This window comes from Ctenopharyngodon idella, chromosome 24 (genome assembly GCF_019924925.1).
Source record: "Ctenopharyngodon idella isolate HZGC_01 chromosome 24, HZGC01, whole genome shotgun sequence".
Lineage (NCBI taxonomy): Eukaryota > Metazoa > Chordata > Actinopteri > Cypriniformes > Xenocyprididae > Ctenopharyngodon > Ctenopharyngodon idella.
Window position 1 is genome coordinate 19,004,667 of NC_067243.1, and position 17,383 is coordinate 19,022,049.

The 17,383-nt window shown below is 38.1% G+C and overlaps 1 protein-coding gene across 2 annotated transcripts in view; it reads right to left on the reverse strand.

Annotated features, from left to right (window-relative positions):
• The window catches only part of otud7a (OTU deubiquitinase 7A), an 88,791-nt gene that overhangs the window by 22,284 nt on the left and 49,124 nt on the right, over positions 1–17,383 (reverse strand). For both annotated transcript variants that reach the window (XM_051884321.1, XM_051884322.1), the window contains exons 4-7: positions 6,658–6,840; positions 5,218–5,436; positions 2,816–2,917; positions 2,494–2,621 (exon numbers count right to left, since the gene is read on the reverse strand). In XM_051884321.1, the coding sequence (XP_051740281.1) occupies positions 2,494–2,621; positions 2,816–2,917; positions 5,218–5,436; positions 6,658–6,840 (632 nt within the window). The remainder of the gene's footprint in view (positions 1–2,493; positions 2,622–2,815; positions 2,918–5,217; positions 5,437–6,657; positions 6,841–17,383) is intronic.

A 17,383-nucleotide genomic window follows, 5' to 3' on the forward strand; every position in this document is an offset into this window, starting at 1 on the left:
GGATGGACGGATGGATGGATGGACACGGACAGACAAATGGATAGGTAGATAGTCTTGATCCGTGTTGATCAGTGTTGGGGTAACGCTTTACAAGTAACGTGAGTTGTGTAATCAGATTACTTTTGTCAAGTAACTTAAAATCTGAGTTACTTTTTTCAAAAAAGTAATGCAAGTTACTTTGTTTTCCCATTTATTGACTGACAGCTCTCCTGTCCCCATGTTGAGAGAAATCATAAGTGTGAACATAATGGTTATTGTAGTTATAGACTAAATGTGAGCATGTATTTACTCATCTCACTTGCACAAAAACAGATTCAGTATTTTTCAAAATGAATGAAAATAGTGAAATGCAAACTCAGACTTTTGTCATAAGAACTGTAAAAAAATTATTTGGGATTTTTATTTGGGATTTTTAGATTTCAAACATAACTTCTTATTCTAAGTAGGTCCTGTTAGGGACAAAAGAAAATCTAAAAGGCTGCTCCATACAATACACGTGTATTTAAATGAATGAATGAATTTGCTATACATTATCCAGCTGGTTTGGTTCCAGCTTGGACTGCGCTGAAAATCAGTTGGAGAACTATCTCAATTCATTGCTAATTTTGACATTATTTGGCAGTACGCATATTGTATCTGACACACTGACACACTTACACACTTGAGTTACAGCAAGAAAAATATTCTGTAAAAGGTTGTGTAAACATAAGAAAATACCTCTGAACATATTCAACACATTTAAAATAATTCCTCTGCACATGCACTTTTAATTTTTCAGTTTTCTAACCTGTTTTATCTCAGTGGCATCAGTAAGCACAATTTCTAAAGGAAACACACCCACACATTCACTCTCAGCCACCTCTCACACTCCCATATGCACACAAACATTTCCAATCCATCCACACCCACTCGTTTCATACGACTTTAATCACTGATACTCATTCAGCAGAAGCTGATTCAAGAGCTCTGGGCCTTCAGGACAATGAAAGCAGTACAGCTAATAAAAAATTCAAGGATCTGCTATCGATCACGCTGCTGATTTCCTGTCCTCCGGTATGCTGTTACAGCAATAAGCTCTTACGCTAAAAGCTGTGGAGGAAACGCACAAGCTAATCATCAGGGGTGTTTGTGGGGAGAGCCATTATGAACTGCAGGCTAATGTTTACGCTTTACAACTACTCACTTGGCAGACGGCTTCTTAGCAAACTACTTGCAAGAAGTGCCTTTATTGCATTTGTAATATCTAAGTAGGCAGCTAAGGAAACAAATCGAGAACTAAAGGAATGTAAACATCAGCAAAAAACTATCACAAATTAACACAGTAATAGCATAACATGCAGTGCTGCTAGTTAGTAAAGTGAGGGAAGTTGCAGCTTATCTATACAAATATCTTTTTATGTGGTAAGTATACGCCTGTTTTGAATATGTTTAAATCAATAAAAACACTATTTTTGGTATGTTTGAGGACTTGTGTAAGACATGCTAACATATTAGCAAAAACCTGCTAATAGGCTAGGTGCAAAATGGCAAAAGAAATTGGGTCAAGGAAGGACTTGATTTTTTTCTCTTATAACTCTCAATATCCATAACAGAAAGAGAAGTAATTTAGAACAGAAGGAAAATGATAACAGTGATAATAAACATTAATGCTAATTATTTTCATTTAAAAATGTTGTCGGAGTCGAAGGCCTCATGGGTTGCACTTCACGAGTTCGAGTCCCGTCTCGTGGTCCTTTCCTAACCACGTCCCTCTCTCTCCCACTTTGTTTCCTGTTCTCTCTCCAGCTAAACTATCTAAATAAAGGCAAAAATGCCATAAGTATACCTCAGTTTTTACACATACATTAGGCTATACGTACAATGTGTGGCATAAATTTCACCATTGGCATAGCATGTGCGCAGCCAGATTTTTATCGCACATACTGTACACCTTGAATTTTTTTGCAACAATTACTTTGTCCACAAGGTGGCAACATTGGCCTGGCCCATTGTTTTATAAAAAAAAATAAATGAATGAGACATAACAACAACAAACTACTGGAGATGCAACAACAATAGACGGCTGCATAGCTGAGCACTTGTGTGAGAGGGTTGAGAGATACACTCAACTCTCGTTTATATAAGTACAAAAACATTTTTAATTCGCTCATAACTTTTGTAGAGAAATTTGAGAACAAACTTTCTTCCAGTAACTTTAATGTTCATAAGAAGTTAATAATGTTCTCAAAACGTTACCACAAACACTATTTATTTATTTTTTTCTGAATGTTTTAGTTGGATGTTCGTCTAACATTTTTTAAAGGTTCAGAGAACATTCAAATGTAATGTTCTCATAGTGTTTCCAAAATTCGAAACTGTTATGTTCCCTTAACGTCCGCAAAACCAAGAAAAAACATTTTAAAACATTTAAAAAAAACGACTTTTTGAAAGTTCAAAACTTACGCTAGCAAAACGTTCTTAGAACCTATTTTTGTTAGCTGGGTAGTTGCCAACCTCTTTGTTCTGTTGAGTCTGTTGCCACCTCCACCTCCTCTTCAGAGCTTCTCTCTCTGCTCCACTCTTCATCATGGCATACAGACTCTTCCGCAGCACCAGATCCCGGTCATGGAAGCCCCACATTCCTGGAACACATGGACAGTCAGACATATGACACCAAGTTAGTCAGAAACACATAACAGCAGAATTAAGCTTATATTTCTAATTAAAGGTACATCACATGAAATCTGAGACTGAGCACTTCTCTTTTGTCCAGATGTTACAGATGTTCATGTAAGACGTAACATTTGAGTATGAAAATGAATTCTGAAAGTCTCACCTAAAGAAGCTGCATGCAGTAGGCAGTTGCCGTCTCCTGTTGTGGCTAACGGTAGTAGCTTCTTACAGCTGGTGCACATGGTGGACCACCAGTTCAAACGACCTACAGAAACAGTTTAAACACACTGATATTACTTAAACATGGACATCCAACATCCCATCACACACTTAAAATTAAAACTTAACCTTAAACCTTAAAAAGTTACTGGTCATACTGACAATTATCTTTATTTAATCATCATAAGGCACTATTCGGCGGTTTGTGATTCTCTTAACATTGGGAGATTGTGATATTTCTGTTAATTTTGGACCCTGAATTCAAAATATATATTTGTTTAGCTTAAGGCCCTGATATACTTAAAGCAACATTGAAAAACAAACTGGTCATTTTGAACAAAATCAGGTCAAAACGAACTTTGTTTGGAGTTTGTTTCGGGAGTTTGAAACAGCTTGCCAAAGTGAACTTTCTGAAAAAGATTTCTTGGGCTGGTAAACACCTTTGAAGTACCATTGGTTCGTGGCGATGATGTAACAAGTAGGTGTGGCTATGGGGCTCTTCCTTCTTGACGTGGAAATCTCTGGTTCATTTCTTCTGTTCAGTCCATCGAGGTCAGACGTGAGTAAAAACATGTACACACTGGAGAGCCGCTTTATAGTAGGGCTGGGACAATACATTGTTTCTGATTTGCGATACAATGATTCTGGATCGATTCTAATATTTTATCTCTCGAATCAATTCTGAGCTTAGTTTTAACAGCAGATGGCGCTCTAGGCTAGTTTTTAAACTCACACTCAAATGCTCATGAAGAAGTGTGCTGGACAGTGAGAGTCAGCCCACAGTGCGCTTGATGCAAATTTCCTCATCAGAAGAGTACTGTACACGCACCGCCGGATTTTTGTAACCGCACGTACTTGTATGCGCAGGTCGCACATGCACATTTCACTTTTTTTGCAGTAATTAGTTTATCCACAAGGTGGCAACTGTGCCTTGGGGGTGTCGATTCACAAGATAGTCGAAGAAAAACTGCATAAACAGAATAGACCGGAACGCATGCAAGCTACAGCGACGACGGAGGCCTACATAGACTAGAGATTATGTGAAGAGGTTAGAAAATACCCTCATTTGTACAACTCTAACATGAAAGAATTCAAAGATGTTTACATGGGTTGTAACTCGTGGCGAGAGATTGCTCAAAACTGTGCATGCATCGAACACCTGCGTATGCCAAATGAAGTATACATTGCAAGGCTATGCGTTCGACTGTGCACGTACACTACAATGAAAAAGAACTTCGCAATGAGTACATCAGGGCCTTTAGTTATAATGTATAGCATACCAAGCATATTTTTTTCATGGCATGCAGTAGCAGAATAAGCAGTCCTCTGCAGCTCTCGACCCTGAGGCGGTTTGCACTGGGCATTGACCTATCGCCCACTCTTTTCTCTGGAGCCGTTAAAGCTCACCGCAGGCAGCGTCATTGCATCCACCCTCAGCCTCTCTGCCCTCTCTTGGGATAGGGTCTTCCTCCCACAGTCCAAAAGCATTTCCAAAGCCCTGAGGCCATGTCTAACCAGTTAGCATTTTGCTATAGTATTTAGCTTCCACAGACTTGAAATACGTCCGTGTATAGCATAACATGCATATTAGCATATCACCCCCCCCCCACACACACACCCCCCCCACACACACACACCCCCCCATATTAGGCATACAAATAAAAGTGCATATTTTAATGCAAATGAATGCAAATATTATTTGCTAATAGTTCAAAATGGTTATTTCTCAACTAGGATTAGACTTAGAATTTCCTTCACGGTTCTATTCCTTTATGCTTTATAAAAAATTCGAGACATGGCCTTGCCTTGTAATATTTGATCATTTGCTAATTAACTATCTAGTTTAAATCTAGTTTAAAACACATGTGCCAATTTCTTAGAAACTATGTTGGTTTTATATGGTTTTGTACCACTTTCAAAAGAAATAAAAAAATACAAAAGTGCTGTAACTATCAAAGAAAAGGAAACATAGAGAGTCCTCTCTATGATATAATTTCCTGTTTTATTATTTTTTTGTGCATGTTGATTGGACTACATGACTTAAAATTAATGGACAAAGTTTTTAAACTAAAAAAAATCTTAAATCTTGGTGTTAGAATGAGCTATGTTGTTTGGGAAGTGCAGGTTTGTGTTCATTGTTCGCTTGGCTTTGCTGTTGATCCAAGATCAGGGATTAGTTTAATTCTGTTGCTGCCGTGTTGCGTTGACTCTAGCAATCTAGCTAGTCTTATGCAATCAAAGTTGACATTAGTACTGATTATAAATCTGTGTTTATCATCACTGTAATGAAGGGCTAGGCTTCGGATTCATTCCGTCACTGATTTGAGAGCTGCGTTTATGGCTCACCGGCCTGCTCCAGGGCCACCATGGTGGATTGCTCGATGAGGTCACGCTCGATGAAGCTGCGGAAGTCCTCGCTGTACACGCTCAGGTCGGGCAGCTGGAATGTGTAGATGGGCATCTCCAGGGGGAACTGCTCCCTGGCACAATCCCCTGACACCTGCAGCCGGGCCAGAGACATGATGGCAGAGCTGGCATGGGAAATGCCCCGAGACAGACGCTTCTCTAGTAGAGAGAGAGGGGAAAGAGATGTGAAATAAAAACCGACAAGATTTACTTTCTTAATAAATGTTCTTGATCTTTTAATGATTAAAATCATCACTGCACGCAAGTACACATGCACTCACGCACAATCAATCAATCAATCAATCACAGGAGTGTTTGAAAACAGAACTGGTCCGCAATAGATGCCTGCTTTCAAACGCTCTCGTTCCTGTTTTTTTAAAATGCTTTCTTATTCAAACATTCCCATGTGCTTTCAAACGCTCCCATGCATTGATCATTGTAGCCAATCACAGACATATCTGATGAGCGAGTGAACACAATGGCCAATCAGAGGTGTTTACGAATCCGCTCAACAGCGCTCAAAGCGTCACATTTTTTAAATTTCACTACCGACTTGGTACCGAAGTCAGTACTTTTGACAACTCTAAATCAATCAATCAATCAATCAATCTTATTTTTCAATCTGAAATTATTTTTTAATTACATTACAGAGGTTGAATGCATCAAAAATGTATTTATGTTGTCTTGAATGCTAATAAGATCTAATAGTACATTAAATAGTTTAAAAATCTAATGAAAAACGAAGGGTAACTGAACTGCATTCATTGGTCAGAAAAACAGATAGCTCCGCCCCATACTCACACCATTGGTTGAGCCAATGTTGTTGTGGCGCTGTTCCCAAACAAACAGAGCCACAGTGTTTACACTTCTCAAGGAAACCAACCTACAAATGGCTAACTTATACTTGTCTCTGCATATTAAAGTCAGGATGAAACGGGAGTTGTGACAGATCTTTTTTTCTTTTCAGTGATGTACATTTGAGTGAAATGGATCATTGAAAAAGAAGAAAATGTAGAACAGGAACTTTGTTCAATCCATGAATTGTTGACTGGATGGAGGCGATGGATCTGAATGTGAGCTTGATGTTGATTGTGAGAAATGGGCGGGGTTTAAGCCAACAAAATGATTGAGAAGTCTGGCAAACGTCACCAAAGAGAAGTCTGTCACTTCACCATTATGTCATTTTGATTAAACATTACAAGGTCAAAAAATGAAACATGCATAGACAAATTGTTTACAATCAGATCAATAACATGTATTTAGAAAATAGATGAGGTGAATTTTTATTTCACACTGACTCTAAACTGGTACAGGAGAAAATATCGAGAAAACACAGCAATAAGTCACAACACAAGGAGCTTTATAGAGAGCTTTGCTCACCCTGAGTGTTGTCCTCTTGTTTCTGGGGGCATTGCTCAGGCTTGCTGATGTGCTGCGGGGTGCTGCTACGCTCCGGCTGCTTGTAGTAACGGCCCTCATTGAAGACGTGGGGCAGGTTGGCCGTGTGGACCTGCCGGAGCTGCTCATAATCATTGAGAGCGGCGCTCAGGTCCCAGTTTTTACCTGATCCACCAGAAACAAACAACAGAATTCATGATACATGGTGGGAATATGCTAACGATTTAGCGTAAAAGGTCTTCTTCTACGTTTTCTCTTGCAGGTCAAACTGAAAACTGTCATGGCAGAGCAGCAAAGAAAATAATCTTGCAGAAAATGTTAAAGGCTGCATCTTAAATCGTATACTTCCGTACTATATAGTAGGTGAAAAAAGTACATGTGAGAAAAGAAGTGTCTGAATTCACAGTACTCATAAAAGTAGGCAAAAAGTCCCCGGATGACCTACTACTTCCGGCAAGATTCTGAAGTGTGCGTACGATGGACACTTTACTATTCCATGAGGCCACAGGAGAGGATTTGTGAATGACAGTCGAAGCGAAGGTCACATTATAATGAAAACATGGCGAATGTAGTACATCCAGATTACATTTATACTAAACACATATAGAACACGTTTTTTTAGTGGTCGTGAAGTACTTATTCAAAATAAGTACCAACTCAAGAGAGTATGCAATTTTGAATGCAGCCATAGTTAGCTAACTCAACAACGGCACATCCTGTTTAATGGTACAGACTTATAAACTCTATCGCCCCCTTGAGGACTCTAGCAGGGTTGCCAGGTTTGCGTAAAAAAACTAACTCAATTGCTATTCAAAATCTGTCCAATCACGACCAAAACTAGCCCAATTGCATTCCAGGTGGGGGTCCCTCTGTAAAAACCCATTGGGGTAAAAATCAGATATATTTTTAATCTATAATCTGCAATAAGTAAAGCAATGTTGTCAAAAATATGCATAAAAATATGCAATATAAATATGCATATATATATATATATATATATATATATATATATATATATATATACATACATACAGGTGCTAGTCATATAATTAGAATATCATCAAAAAGTTGATTTATTTCACTAATTCCATTCAAAAAGTGAAACTTGTATATTATATTCATTCATTACACACAGACTGATATATTTCAAATGTTTATTTCTTTTAATTTTGATGATTATAACTGACAACTAAGGAAAATCCCAAATTCTGTATCTCAGAAAATTAGAATATTACTTAAGACCAATACAAAGAAAGGATTTTTAGAAATCATGGCCAACTGAAAAGTATGAAAATGAAAAGTATGAGCATGTACAGCACTCAATACTTAGTTGGGGCTCCTTTTGCCTGAATTACTGCAGCAATGCGGCGTGGCATGGAGTCGATCAGTCTGTGGCACTGCTCAGGTGTTATAAGAGCCCAGTTTGCTCTGATAGTGGCCTTCAGCTCTTCTGCATTGTTGGGTCTGGCATATCGCATCTTCCTCTTCACAATATGGGGTTAAGGTCAGGTGAGTTTGCTGGCCAATTAAGAACAGGGATACCATGGTCCTTAAACCAGGTACTGGTAGCTTTGGCACTGTGTGCAGGTGCCAAGTCCTGTTGGAAAATGAAATCTGCATCTCCATAAAGTTGGTCAGCAGCGGGAAGCATGAAGTGCTCTAAAACTTCCTGGTATACGGCTGCGTTGACCTTGGACCTCAGAAAACACAGTGGACCAACACCAGCAGATGACATGGCACCCCAAACCATCACTGACTGTGGAAACTTTACACTGGACCTCAAGCAACGTGGATTGTGTGCCTCTCCTCTCTTCCTCCAGAGTCTGGGACCCTGATTTCCAAAGGAAATACAAAATTTACTTTCATCAGAGAACATAACTTTGGACCACTCAGCAGCAGTCCAGTCCTTTTTGTCTTTAGCCCAGGCGAGACGCTTTTGACGCTGTCTGTTGTTCAAGAGTGGCTTGACACAAGGAATGCAACAGCTGAAACCCATGTCTTGCATACGTCTGTGCGTAGTGGTTCTTGAAGCACTGACTCCAGCTGCAGTCCACTCTTTGTGAATCTCCCCCACATTTTTGAATGGGTTTTGTTTCACAATCCTCTCCAGGGTGCGGTTATCCCTATTTGCTTGTACACTTTTTTCTACCACATCTTTTCCTTCCCTTCACCTCTCTATTATTGTGCCTGGACACAGAGCTCTGTGAACAGCCAGCCTCTTTTGCAATGACCTTTTGTGTCTTGCCCTCCTTGTGCAAGGTGTCAATGGTCGTCTTTTGGACAACTGTCAAGTCAGCAGTCTTCCCCATGATTGTGTAGCCTACAGAACTAGACTGAGAGACCATTTAAAGGCCTTTGCAGGTGTTTTGAGTTAATTAGCTGATTAGAGTGTGGCACCAGGTGTCTTCAATATTGAACCTTTTCACAATATTCTAATTTTCTGAGATACTGAATTTGGGATTTTCCTTAGTTGTCAGTTATAATCATCAAAATTAAAAGAAATAAACATTTGAAATATATCAGTCTGTGTGTAATGAATGAATATAATATACAAGTTTCACTTTTTGAATGGAATTAGTGAAATAAATCAACTTTTTGATGATATTCTAATTATATGACCAGCACCTGTATATATATATATATATATATATATATAAAAATCATGAAGTGTTTTCATGCCCACTAAATGGGAGGTGATTGTTAATGAACGTGACCTGGTCTTTATGTTTCATTTCGCTGAGCCACGGTTTGAGAAGTACTGCTAATTCCCATAAGGCTTTTCAGTCTAATCCCAATTACATCACCTGCCAACACGAGTGCCACAAAATGCCGCATCAAACCCTAAACAATGAAGTTACGCTTCACATCAAGCCTGATAATAAAGAGAGACAAAACGCTTGTGGTTTTTCTCCAGTGTGCTCTATGTGAAGACAATTTGATGAAAAAACAATAAAGATTTGTTTTTGTTCAGTTCGTTTTGTATACTGAAACAGAGAAAGTTCATACCAAGGAAAATTGGAGGAAGATCACAAGAGAGACAGGGAAACCAAACGCTCTAATGTGAAATGACAGTCACCTCAAGACTCCTACACACAAACGCAGCTGCTTCCATGTCCTCCAGCTACTGTCTTATCTCCATAACCCAAAGGCCTCACAGGGACCAAAGAAACAGGTCGTTCTAACCGTCTACAGAGAGATAGAGCCTGTGTATGTGTGTTTCAGGATTTGCCTATATTGTGTGAAACCAAATGTTTCTGCAAGGATAGCAAAACCTGAAATCACCTACATAATGTAAAATTTAAATTTTTTGTATAATTTATAATATATTTATATAATATATAATAATTTTTATATACACACTGTGCAGGTCTTAAAATCCTATATATTTAAATACCTATATATATTTGTAACTATATATTTATTGTTATGAAGTTGCTTAAATGTAATTTTTCATGTAAATATTCAAATATATTCAAATACATCGCATTTAATGACCAGTGATCCCAATTTGCATGGATTTAATTTAGTGCTGTCAAATCGATTAATCGTGATTAATCGCATCTAACATAAAAGTGTGTGTATGTGTGTGTGTGTATATAAACACAAACACACACACACACATTTATGTTAGATGCAATTAATCGTGATTAATTGATTTGACTACATATTTTTATGTAATTAAGTGCGGTCAAATCACGATTAATCACATCTAACATAAAAGTGTGTATATGTGTGCATATATATATATATATTATATACACACACAAACTTTTATGTTAGATGCGATTAATCACGATTAATCGATTTGACAGCACTTAATTACATAAAAATATGTATAATTGACAATAAATAATATAAAGCCAAGTGGAAATAAATAAATAAATAAAATCTTACTTAACTTTTATAATTTGAACCCTAGCATACATTTTGTCTAGTTTTCTATCGGGCAGTCTGAACAGGGTTTTTACATTCTTACTGCAGCCTATGTAGGACCAGAATCCATATCAATCAATACAAATCTCATTGTAGTTTATGGATTTGTACATCCTTTGACCAGCCTGAAATTTTAAAAGACATTTTAAGGTTTAATCGAATGACCGCTCAGCACCTCTGATACATGCGTTTCGCAGTTTACTAAGCATTATGGGTCTCAATCAATGTGCGGTGGATGGCAGCTTCCTGTTGACGTCCCCTTCTCTGTCTGTCCTTTAAGTGTACAATTGGATTTTGTAGACATTATCACATATTGTGGATACAATCAAACCACATAAATATAAAATATTTCAATAATGTCTGAGGTAGGTCAGTGCTTTTGAATTCTAAAGCTAGAAGTTTTCCGGTTACAAACATGGTCAAACACCTAATTTAATTTAACAAGTACCCTTGGGAGCTTTGACAACAAAGGTTTGTATGTTTTAAAAGAAAACATCCTGTTCAATCCTGTTCAATTTTAAAAATCAGCTACATTCAATAATGATACTGAACTGATTCCAGATATCCTCATATGTGTTATATTATATTATATTATATTATATTATATTATATCGCTTTGGATAAAAGTATCTGCTAAATGAATAAATGTAAATGTATTTTTCAGTTCTGCGGGCACAGATTCTGCAAGGGCTTGGCTGTAATTCAGAGCAGTACAACCAACTTTCATGCTAGTTTCCTTGTTCAAACAAGACAAAATGCAGGTAAAGAATGAAACTGGACAACGAACAAGTCTAATTTGGTGCTCTTCTGTGTCTTTGCTAATGAATGAGGACATTTGCAGTCCTTCTGCAAGATGTTCCTTCAGTAATTAACCTTTTCTTTTCCCATTAATCAGCTACTCTGCTTTATCTGCTTTAGACTTTGCTAATACAAGTGACATGTGCGAACGGTCAATCACCCATGTGATGTGAAGGGACGACACACTGGATATCTAACTGTGACAATCACGACCGTTTCTAAAATGAAAAGCTTACTATAAGCTGACTGCATACTGAACACTATATACAGTCTTTTCTACTAGTATAGTATGTAAAAACATTATTCAACAATGCATTTTTTAAACAGTAGTATTAGAAATATTTGCATACTATGCACAGTTTACATACTACATACTGCAGAAATAAAACTAGTAGTTGTGATACCTTATCAGTCCTTTAGAGGGTGCCAATACACCCCTCATAAACCACAAATATAGCTTCATTAGTGACACAACTAAAGAAATTTATTTATTTTATTTTTTTTAATGGGCCTTGTTGAATTGCCATCATGTAATGTCATCTCTCAATCACAATAGTGTCTCTCTGAATGGAGCACAAGGCTCATACCAAAATGTCTGCCAGTGTCGGCTGAGTCATTTTTCCCAGAACAAGCGCACAAAGGGCCTGTGCCTGAGATGAAACGCCGAGGCCCTTCCCGCTCAGCTTTCCACAACAGCTTCTGTGATGGTGGTTCCGCAGGGAGCCGTTGGAGGGCAACAACAGCCAGGTGGGATGACGTGTTAATGATGAGTGGCACTGACAACCGGGGACACATCATTCCCCTGCCACAATCTATCAGTCAATCAGACCTAAACACACAGCCAAGGATCATTTGAGCCTTGTGGCAGATCTGAAGGCAGTTTTGTGAGGTTTGGTAGGTGAAAAGATCAGTGAGAAATTTTGTTCTCAGAGAGCTCCAACTGTTTGTCTTGTCAGGGTGAAAGAGTAAGATTTTTGTTGTGAATATATATTAGCTTTATAACAGTTTTAGAGAAGCAAACACATTTACCAACATGCTAAAAACACTTAGCAACCACATAGCAAAACCCTGCCAATCATCCACGCCAGTAGGGGTCAGTGCAAGATCCGAGACTATTGTATTACTAAGCACACTTTTAGCATTTTTAGCTAGCACCAAGCTCATATTTGGTAGTTATACAACACTACAAGTTACTAACAAAAAGTAGCTATGTTAGCTTTCCTTGTGAAAAAAAAGTACACTTGAGCATACTTTTAAAAAGGAGTAGGGTAATTATTATGGAAATAATATACTTAAAATAATACACTTTAGAGCAAACTGAATGTAGCTCCATTTTAGATCGCTTTTTTGACCAACTTATGAATGACTTAAAGGGTTAGTTCACCCAAAAATGAAAATTCTGTCATTAAGTACTCAGCCTCATGTCGTTCCACACCCATAAGACCTTCATTCATCTTCGGATCACAAATTAAGATATTTTTGATATAATCAGATGGCTCAGTGAGGCCTCCATTGACAACAAGATAATTAACACTTTCAGATGCCCAGAAAGCTACTAAAGACATATTTAAAACAGTTCATGTGACTACAGTGGTTCAACCTTAATGTTATGAAGCAATGAGAATACTTTTTGTGCAGCAAAAAAACTAAATAACGACTTTATTCAACAATATCTAATGATAGGCGATTTCAAAACACTGCTTCGTGAAGCTTTGAAGCTTTACGAATCTTTTTTCGTATCAGTGGTTCGGAGCGCATATGAAACTGCCAAAGTCACTTGATTTTAGTAAACGAGGCTTTGTTACGTTATAAGTGTTTCGAAACGTTTCAAAATTTCAATGGTTCACGTGACTTTGGCAGTTTGATACATGCTCCGAACTACTGATTCAAAACAAAAGATTCATAAAACTTAATTAATGACAGAATTTTCATTTTTGGGTGAACTAACCCTTTAAGTACATATTTATACATAATTTCATGATTACTTGTACTGCCGAAAGTACTGACAAGCATTTATGGTAAACTAAAATATACTTTAATGTCATTTCAGGGTGAGTAAATATTGGGGTAATTTTCATTTTAAAGTGAAATTTTTGATTCCATCTTCCTTTCCTGCCGCATCTGATCTGCAAGCAATTTTTCACGTCTTCGACTTAGACGGGGTTTGGTTTCACAGCCAGCTTTTTGAACATCTGCTTGATTGAACTTGCGCAATCCATCCACCGGATAAAGTAGTATGTTCCTGTTATCAGGATTATTGTGTTGGGTTGCATTGTTTTGTTGATATGCTAGACTTTAGTCAGAGTAAACAGAATGTTTTATTTGAGAGAAATGAAAACTAGGTTAAAAGAGACGAGAATGCAGTCGTACAATGTCCGTTTCAATTCAGCCAATTGAGACGGACACTGCATTTCCATAAATATCCTCGGGACAAATCCAGTTGCAACATATTGGACCTCATTCATGAAACACAAACAACAACAATAAATTTAAAGCAAGAATTTGGTTTTACAAACAGTTTAAACAGAATGTATTCTGTTTCATGAATGAGGCCCATTAAATGGACTCTATTTTGTTCATGCCACACTAAACATGGCATTTACTCTGACTGTTAGCTGATGTATCAGAACTAACAAAGAAATTGAAGACTGATCTAACATCAAAATATGGTTGGACTGTTTTTAGTGTACAGTGTATAGTGTGCACAGTGTTCATAAGTCAATACTCACCCTTACTAAGATCCTGGTGTTAGATGCATCATGTTGTCTGTGTCTTGAGAAAAGACTTCTTGGCAAAAAATAGCTTGCAAACTAACAATCAGGAGTAACTAGCATAAAAGCAGGGAAGTTAGCTACATTTTTAGTAGCATGATTAGCCCAGCTGTTTTCAAAATAATGTAGCTTTAGTAGCAAGCTGTTTTGTTTAGGTTCTTTTGTTTTTTTAATACTAAACAGAAGTATTTTCTGTGCCCAAGTGAGCTGAGGAAATGATCAAAGCTGGGCTAGTCATGCTGCAAAAATGTAGCTAGCATCATTGCTTTTATGCTAGTTACTCCTATTCAGCAGTTTGTAGGTTAGGTTCCCCCCCCCAATCTCTTCTCAAGACACACTCTACAGATACACTCTGATAAAATGGTGAATGGGGGCAATGAGTTTGAAGCTCAAGAAAGTGCATCCATCGATAATAAACATACTCCACACGGCTCCAGGGGGTTAATAAAGGCCTTCTGAAGTGAAGCGATGCATTTGTCTAAGAAAAAGTATCCATATTTGACAAGTTATAAAGTAAAATGTCTAGCTTCCGCCAGACCACCATCTAGGGCTGGGACAATACACTGAATCTCGATTCGCGATACAAAGAATCTGGAGTGATTCTGATATTTTCCGATGTATCGCGATTCTCTCTTGAATCGATTCTGAGCTTAGTTTTTAACAGCAGATGGCACTAATATATGTGCTTTAGAAACACTCGTACTCTGCTTGCTTCCAGTTCCTTTACACACACCACTTAAACCTAAAATAATCATTCATAAAGTTCGAAAAGGTTGAAGTGAATTACCAATATCATAAAAGCATTCTAAGCCGAGGTGCAAGTATATTTAACCACTTACATGACTCAGCCGAACGCACGAGTGCTGTCCAACAGTCTTCTTCGTGAACATTTGAGTGTGCGGTTAAAAACAAGCCTAGAGCGCCATCTGCTGTTAAAACTAAGCTCAGAATCGATTCAAGAGGAAAATATCAGGATCGATCCAGATTCATTGTATCGATCGAGAATCAATGTATTGTCCCAGCCTTACCACCATCAGTATTCAGCTTACGAGGAAAGTGTAACGCCTCTTGCAGTTCAAAACACTTACGCTACATCCTACACTTTCTGTATTCAACTTATTGTTAAGTTGAATGCGGAAGGCGGTCTGGTGTAAGCTAGATACTTTACTTGTTGAATATGGATATTTTTCTTACACAAACGCATCACTTCACTTCAGAAGGCCTTTATTAACCCCCCGGAGCCGTGTGGAGAGCGTTTATGAAGGATGGATGCACTTTCTTGAGCTTCAAACTTGTTGGTCCTGTTCACTGCCATTACAAAGCTCGGATGCATCAGGATGTTTATTAATAGAACTCAGATTGTGTTCATCAGAAAGAAAAAAGCCATATAGAACTAGGATGGCTTGAGGTGAGTAAATCTTGGGGTAATTTTCATTAAAGCGAAATAATCCTTTAACTACGACTTTTGCCTCAAACTTCTAATTACCGCTTATTAAGTACTAATAAAAAACCAATATCCTAGTAATATGCATGCTAATAAGCAACTAGTTAATAGTGAGAATTGGAACCTAAACTAAAGTGTTACCAAATAAAACCCAAAAATAACTATTAGAGAACATTCTGTATAAGTTCTCTTTAGGATAAAAAAAAAATGTTCTGGGAAGGTTCATTTATAAAGGTTATAAAAGAACCTACAAAGAATGTTCCCAGAACATTCTTATTTGGTTCCCAAAAAATAACCAAATGGCAACATTAAGGGAACGTTCTGTTTGCTGGGATGCACTGCAGTCAGCTTTAAACACACATACACCTGCAGCAGCACATACACCTGCATCTCTAGACCAATAAAGGGCCAATCACACTCAGTGACTTGAAGTGACCAAACGACTGGCACAAAGTGGCATGAGCGATGACTATTGAGACTATTGGTATGTTGTGGGTGTTTCCAAATCATTTGTGATCAGACTTTCAGAAGCTATGAACCATTCCACAGGCCACAAATAACGAAAACGCCTACTAGTAATATAGCAACATGGTGGCACAAACAAGGCATTGCAGACATATACAGAGGTTATTGAGTGCATGTTACATAAATATCATGGTCCATGCAGTGCTTCGTGAGCACTTGAGAGTGTGCGTGATGGCTGGGATGCTGACAGCTGGCAGGGTCTGCACTTGCGGCCAGCCTTTAGCTAAGTAGTCCAGTTTATGTCTCATTACATGCTCCCGTTCAATAGTTCCACTTCTTCCCGCACGTATGTGTGGAGGAGATGAGGGTGAAAAGTTCCAGACGTTCGACCCTTTCGAGGGATGTTGAGGACATTCCTGCCGTTTGCTTTCTGGGAACTGGCTCAGCATTACGTTTAAAAACTCTGTATGATACAATGGATTACATAACCACACAGTGGGAGAAAATCACAATTTTATTTCCAGGCCTAATAAGCCATAAACATGTGGATAGAGGTTTTTTTCCCCAAGCTTTTTCGGGTACAAAGTATGTTTTGCTTGACTGCAGTGGAGCCATTTATTTGGGATCTAGGGGGAGGACTGAAGGCACTTCATAACCTTTTCATTCATAACTACGGCTACTTAGAGGCAGGATTGTTTTCGTTGGAGTGAAATGTCAGCGGTGGGGCCATTAAAAGAGCATTAACAAATTGCTAATTCTGAATAACAAGCCTCAGCCTCACTGTTTTTACAGCAGTGCCTCACAGTAGAGCAGTTAGTACTGATCTGAGAACAGTCTTGTGGGTTTTTTGCGATTACTAAGGATAGATTGGGGCAGGAAGGTGCTGATCCTAGATCTTTTTCTGAGGAACATGCTTGCTATAAGCATTTAACAGCTATCTATTAACAGATAGTCCTCAGAGAAGGGTTTAAATGCACATTAGCAGAGAGATAGTAGGATTGCTTATGCAACATCTAAAATAGCTGGTTCAGTGCATTCACTCTAATGTATGACATGATTTATGGAGAATAAATGCTGGATAAGACAAAACACTCAGCAACCTGCTTAATCTATGGAAATTAAGTAGTGGTTGCATCAGAAGTTCTTTTCATAGTTCCTAGAACTATTGGCTGAAGTACCCGGATTTTGCCGTGTTTGCACCGCAGGAACTAGGAACGATTTTAGTTCTAGGAACTCCTTTTGGCGGAACTAAATTAGCTCCTACTTCAGAGCAGGGTCTAAACCAGAACTTTAGGAA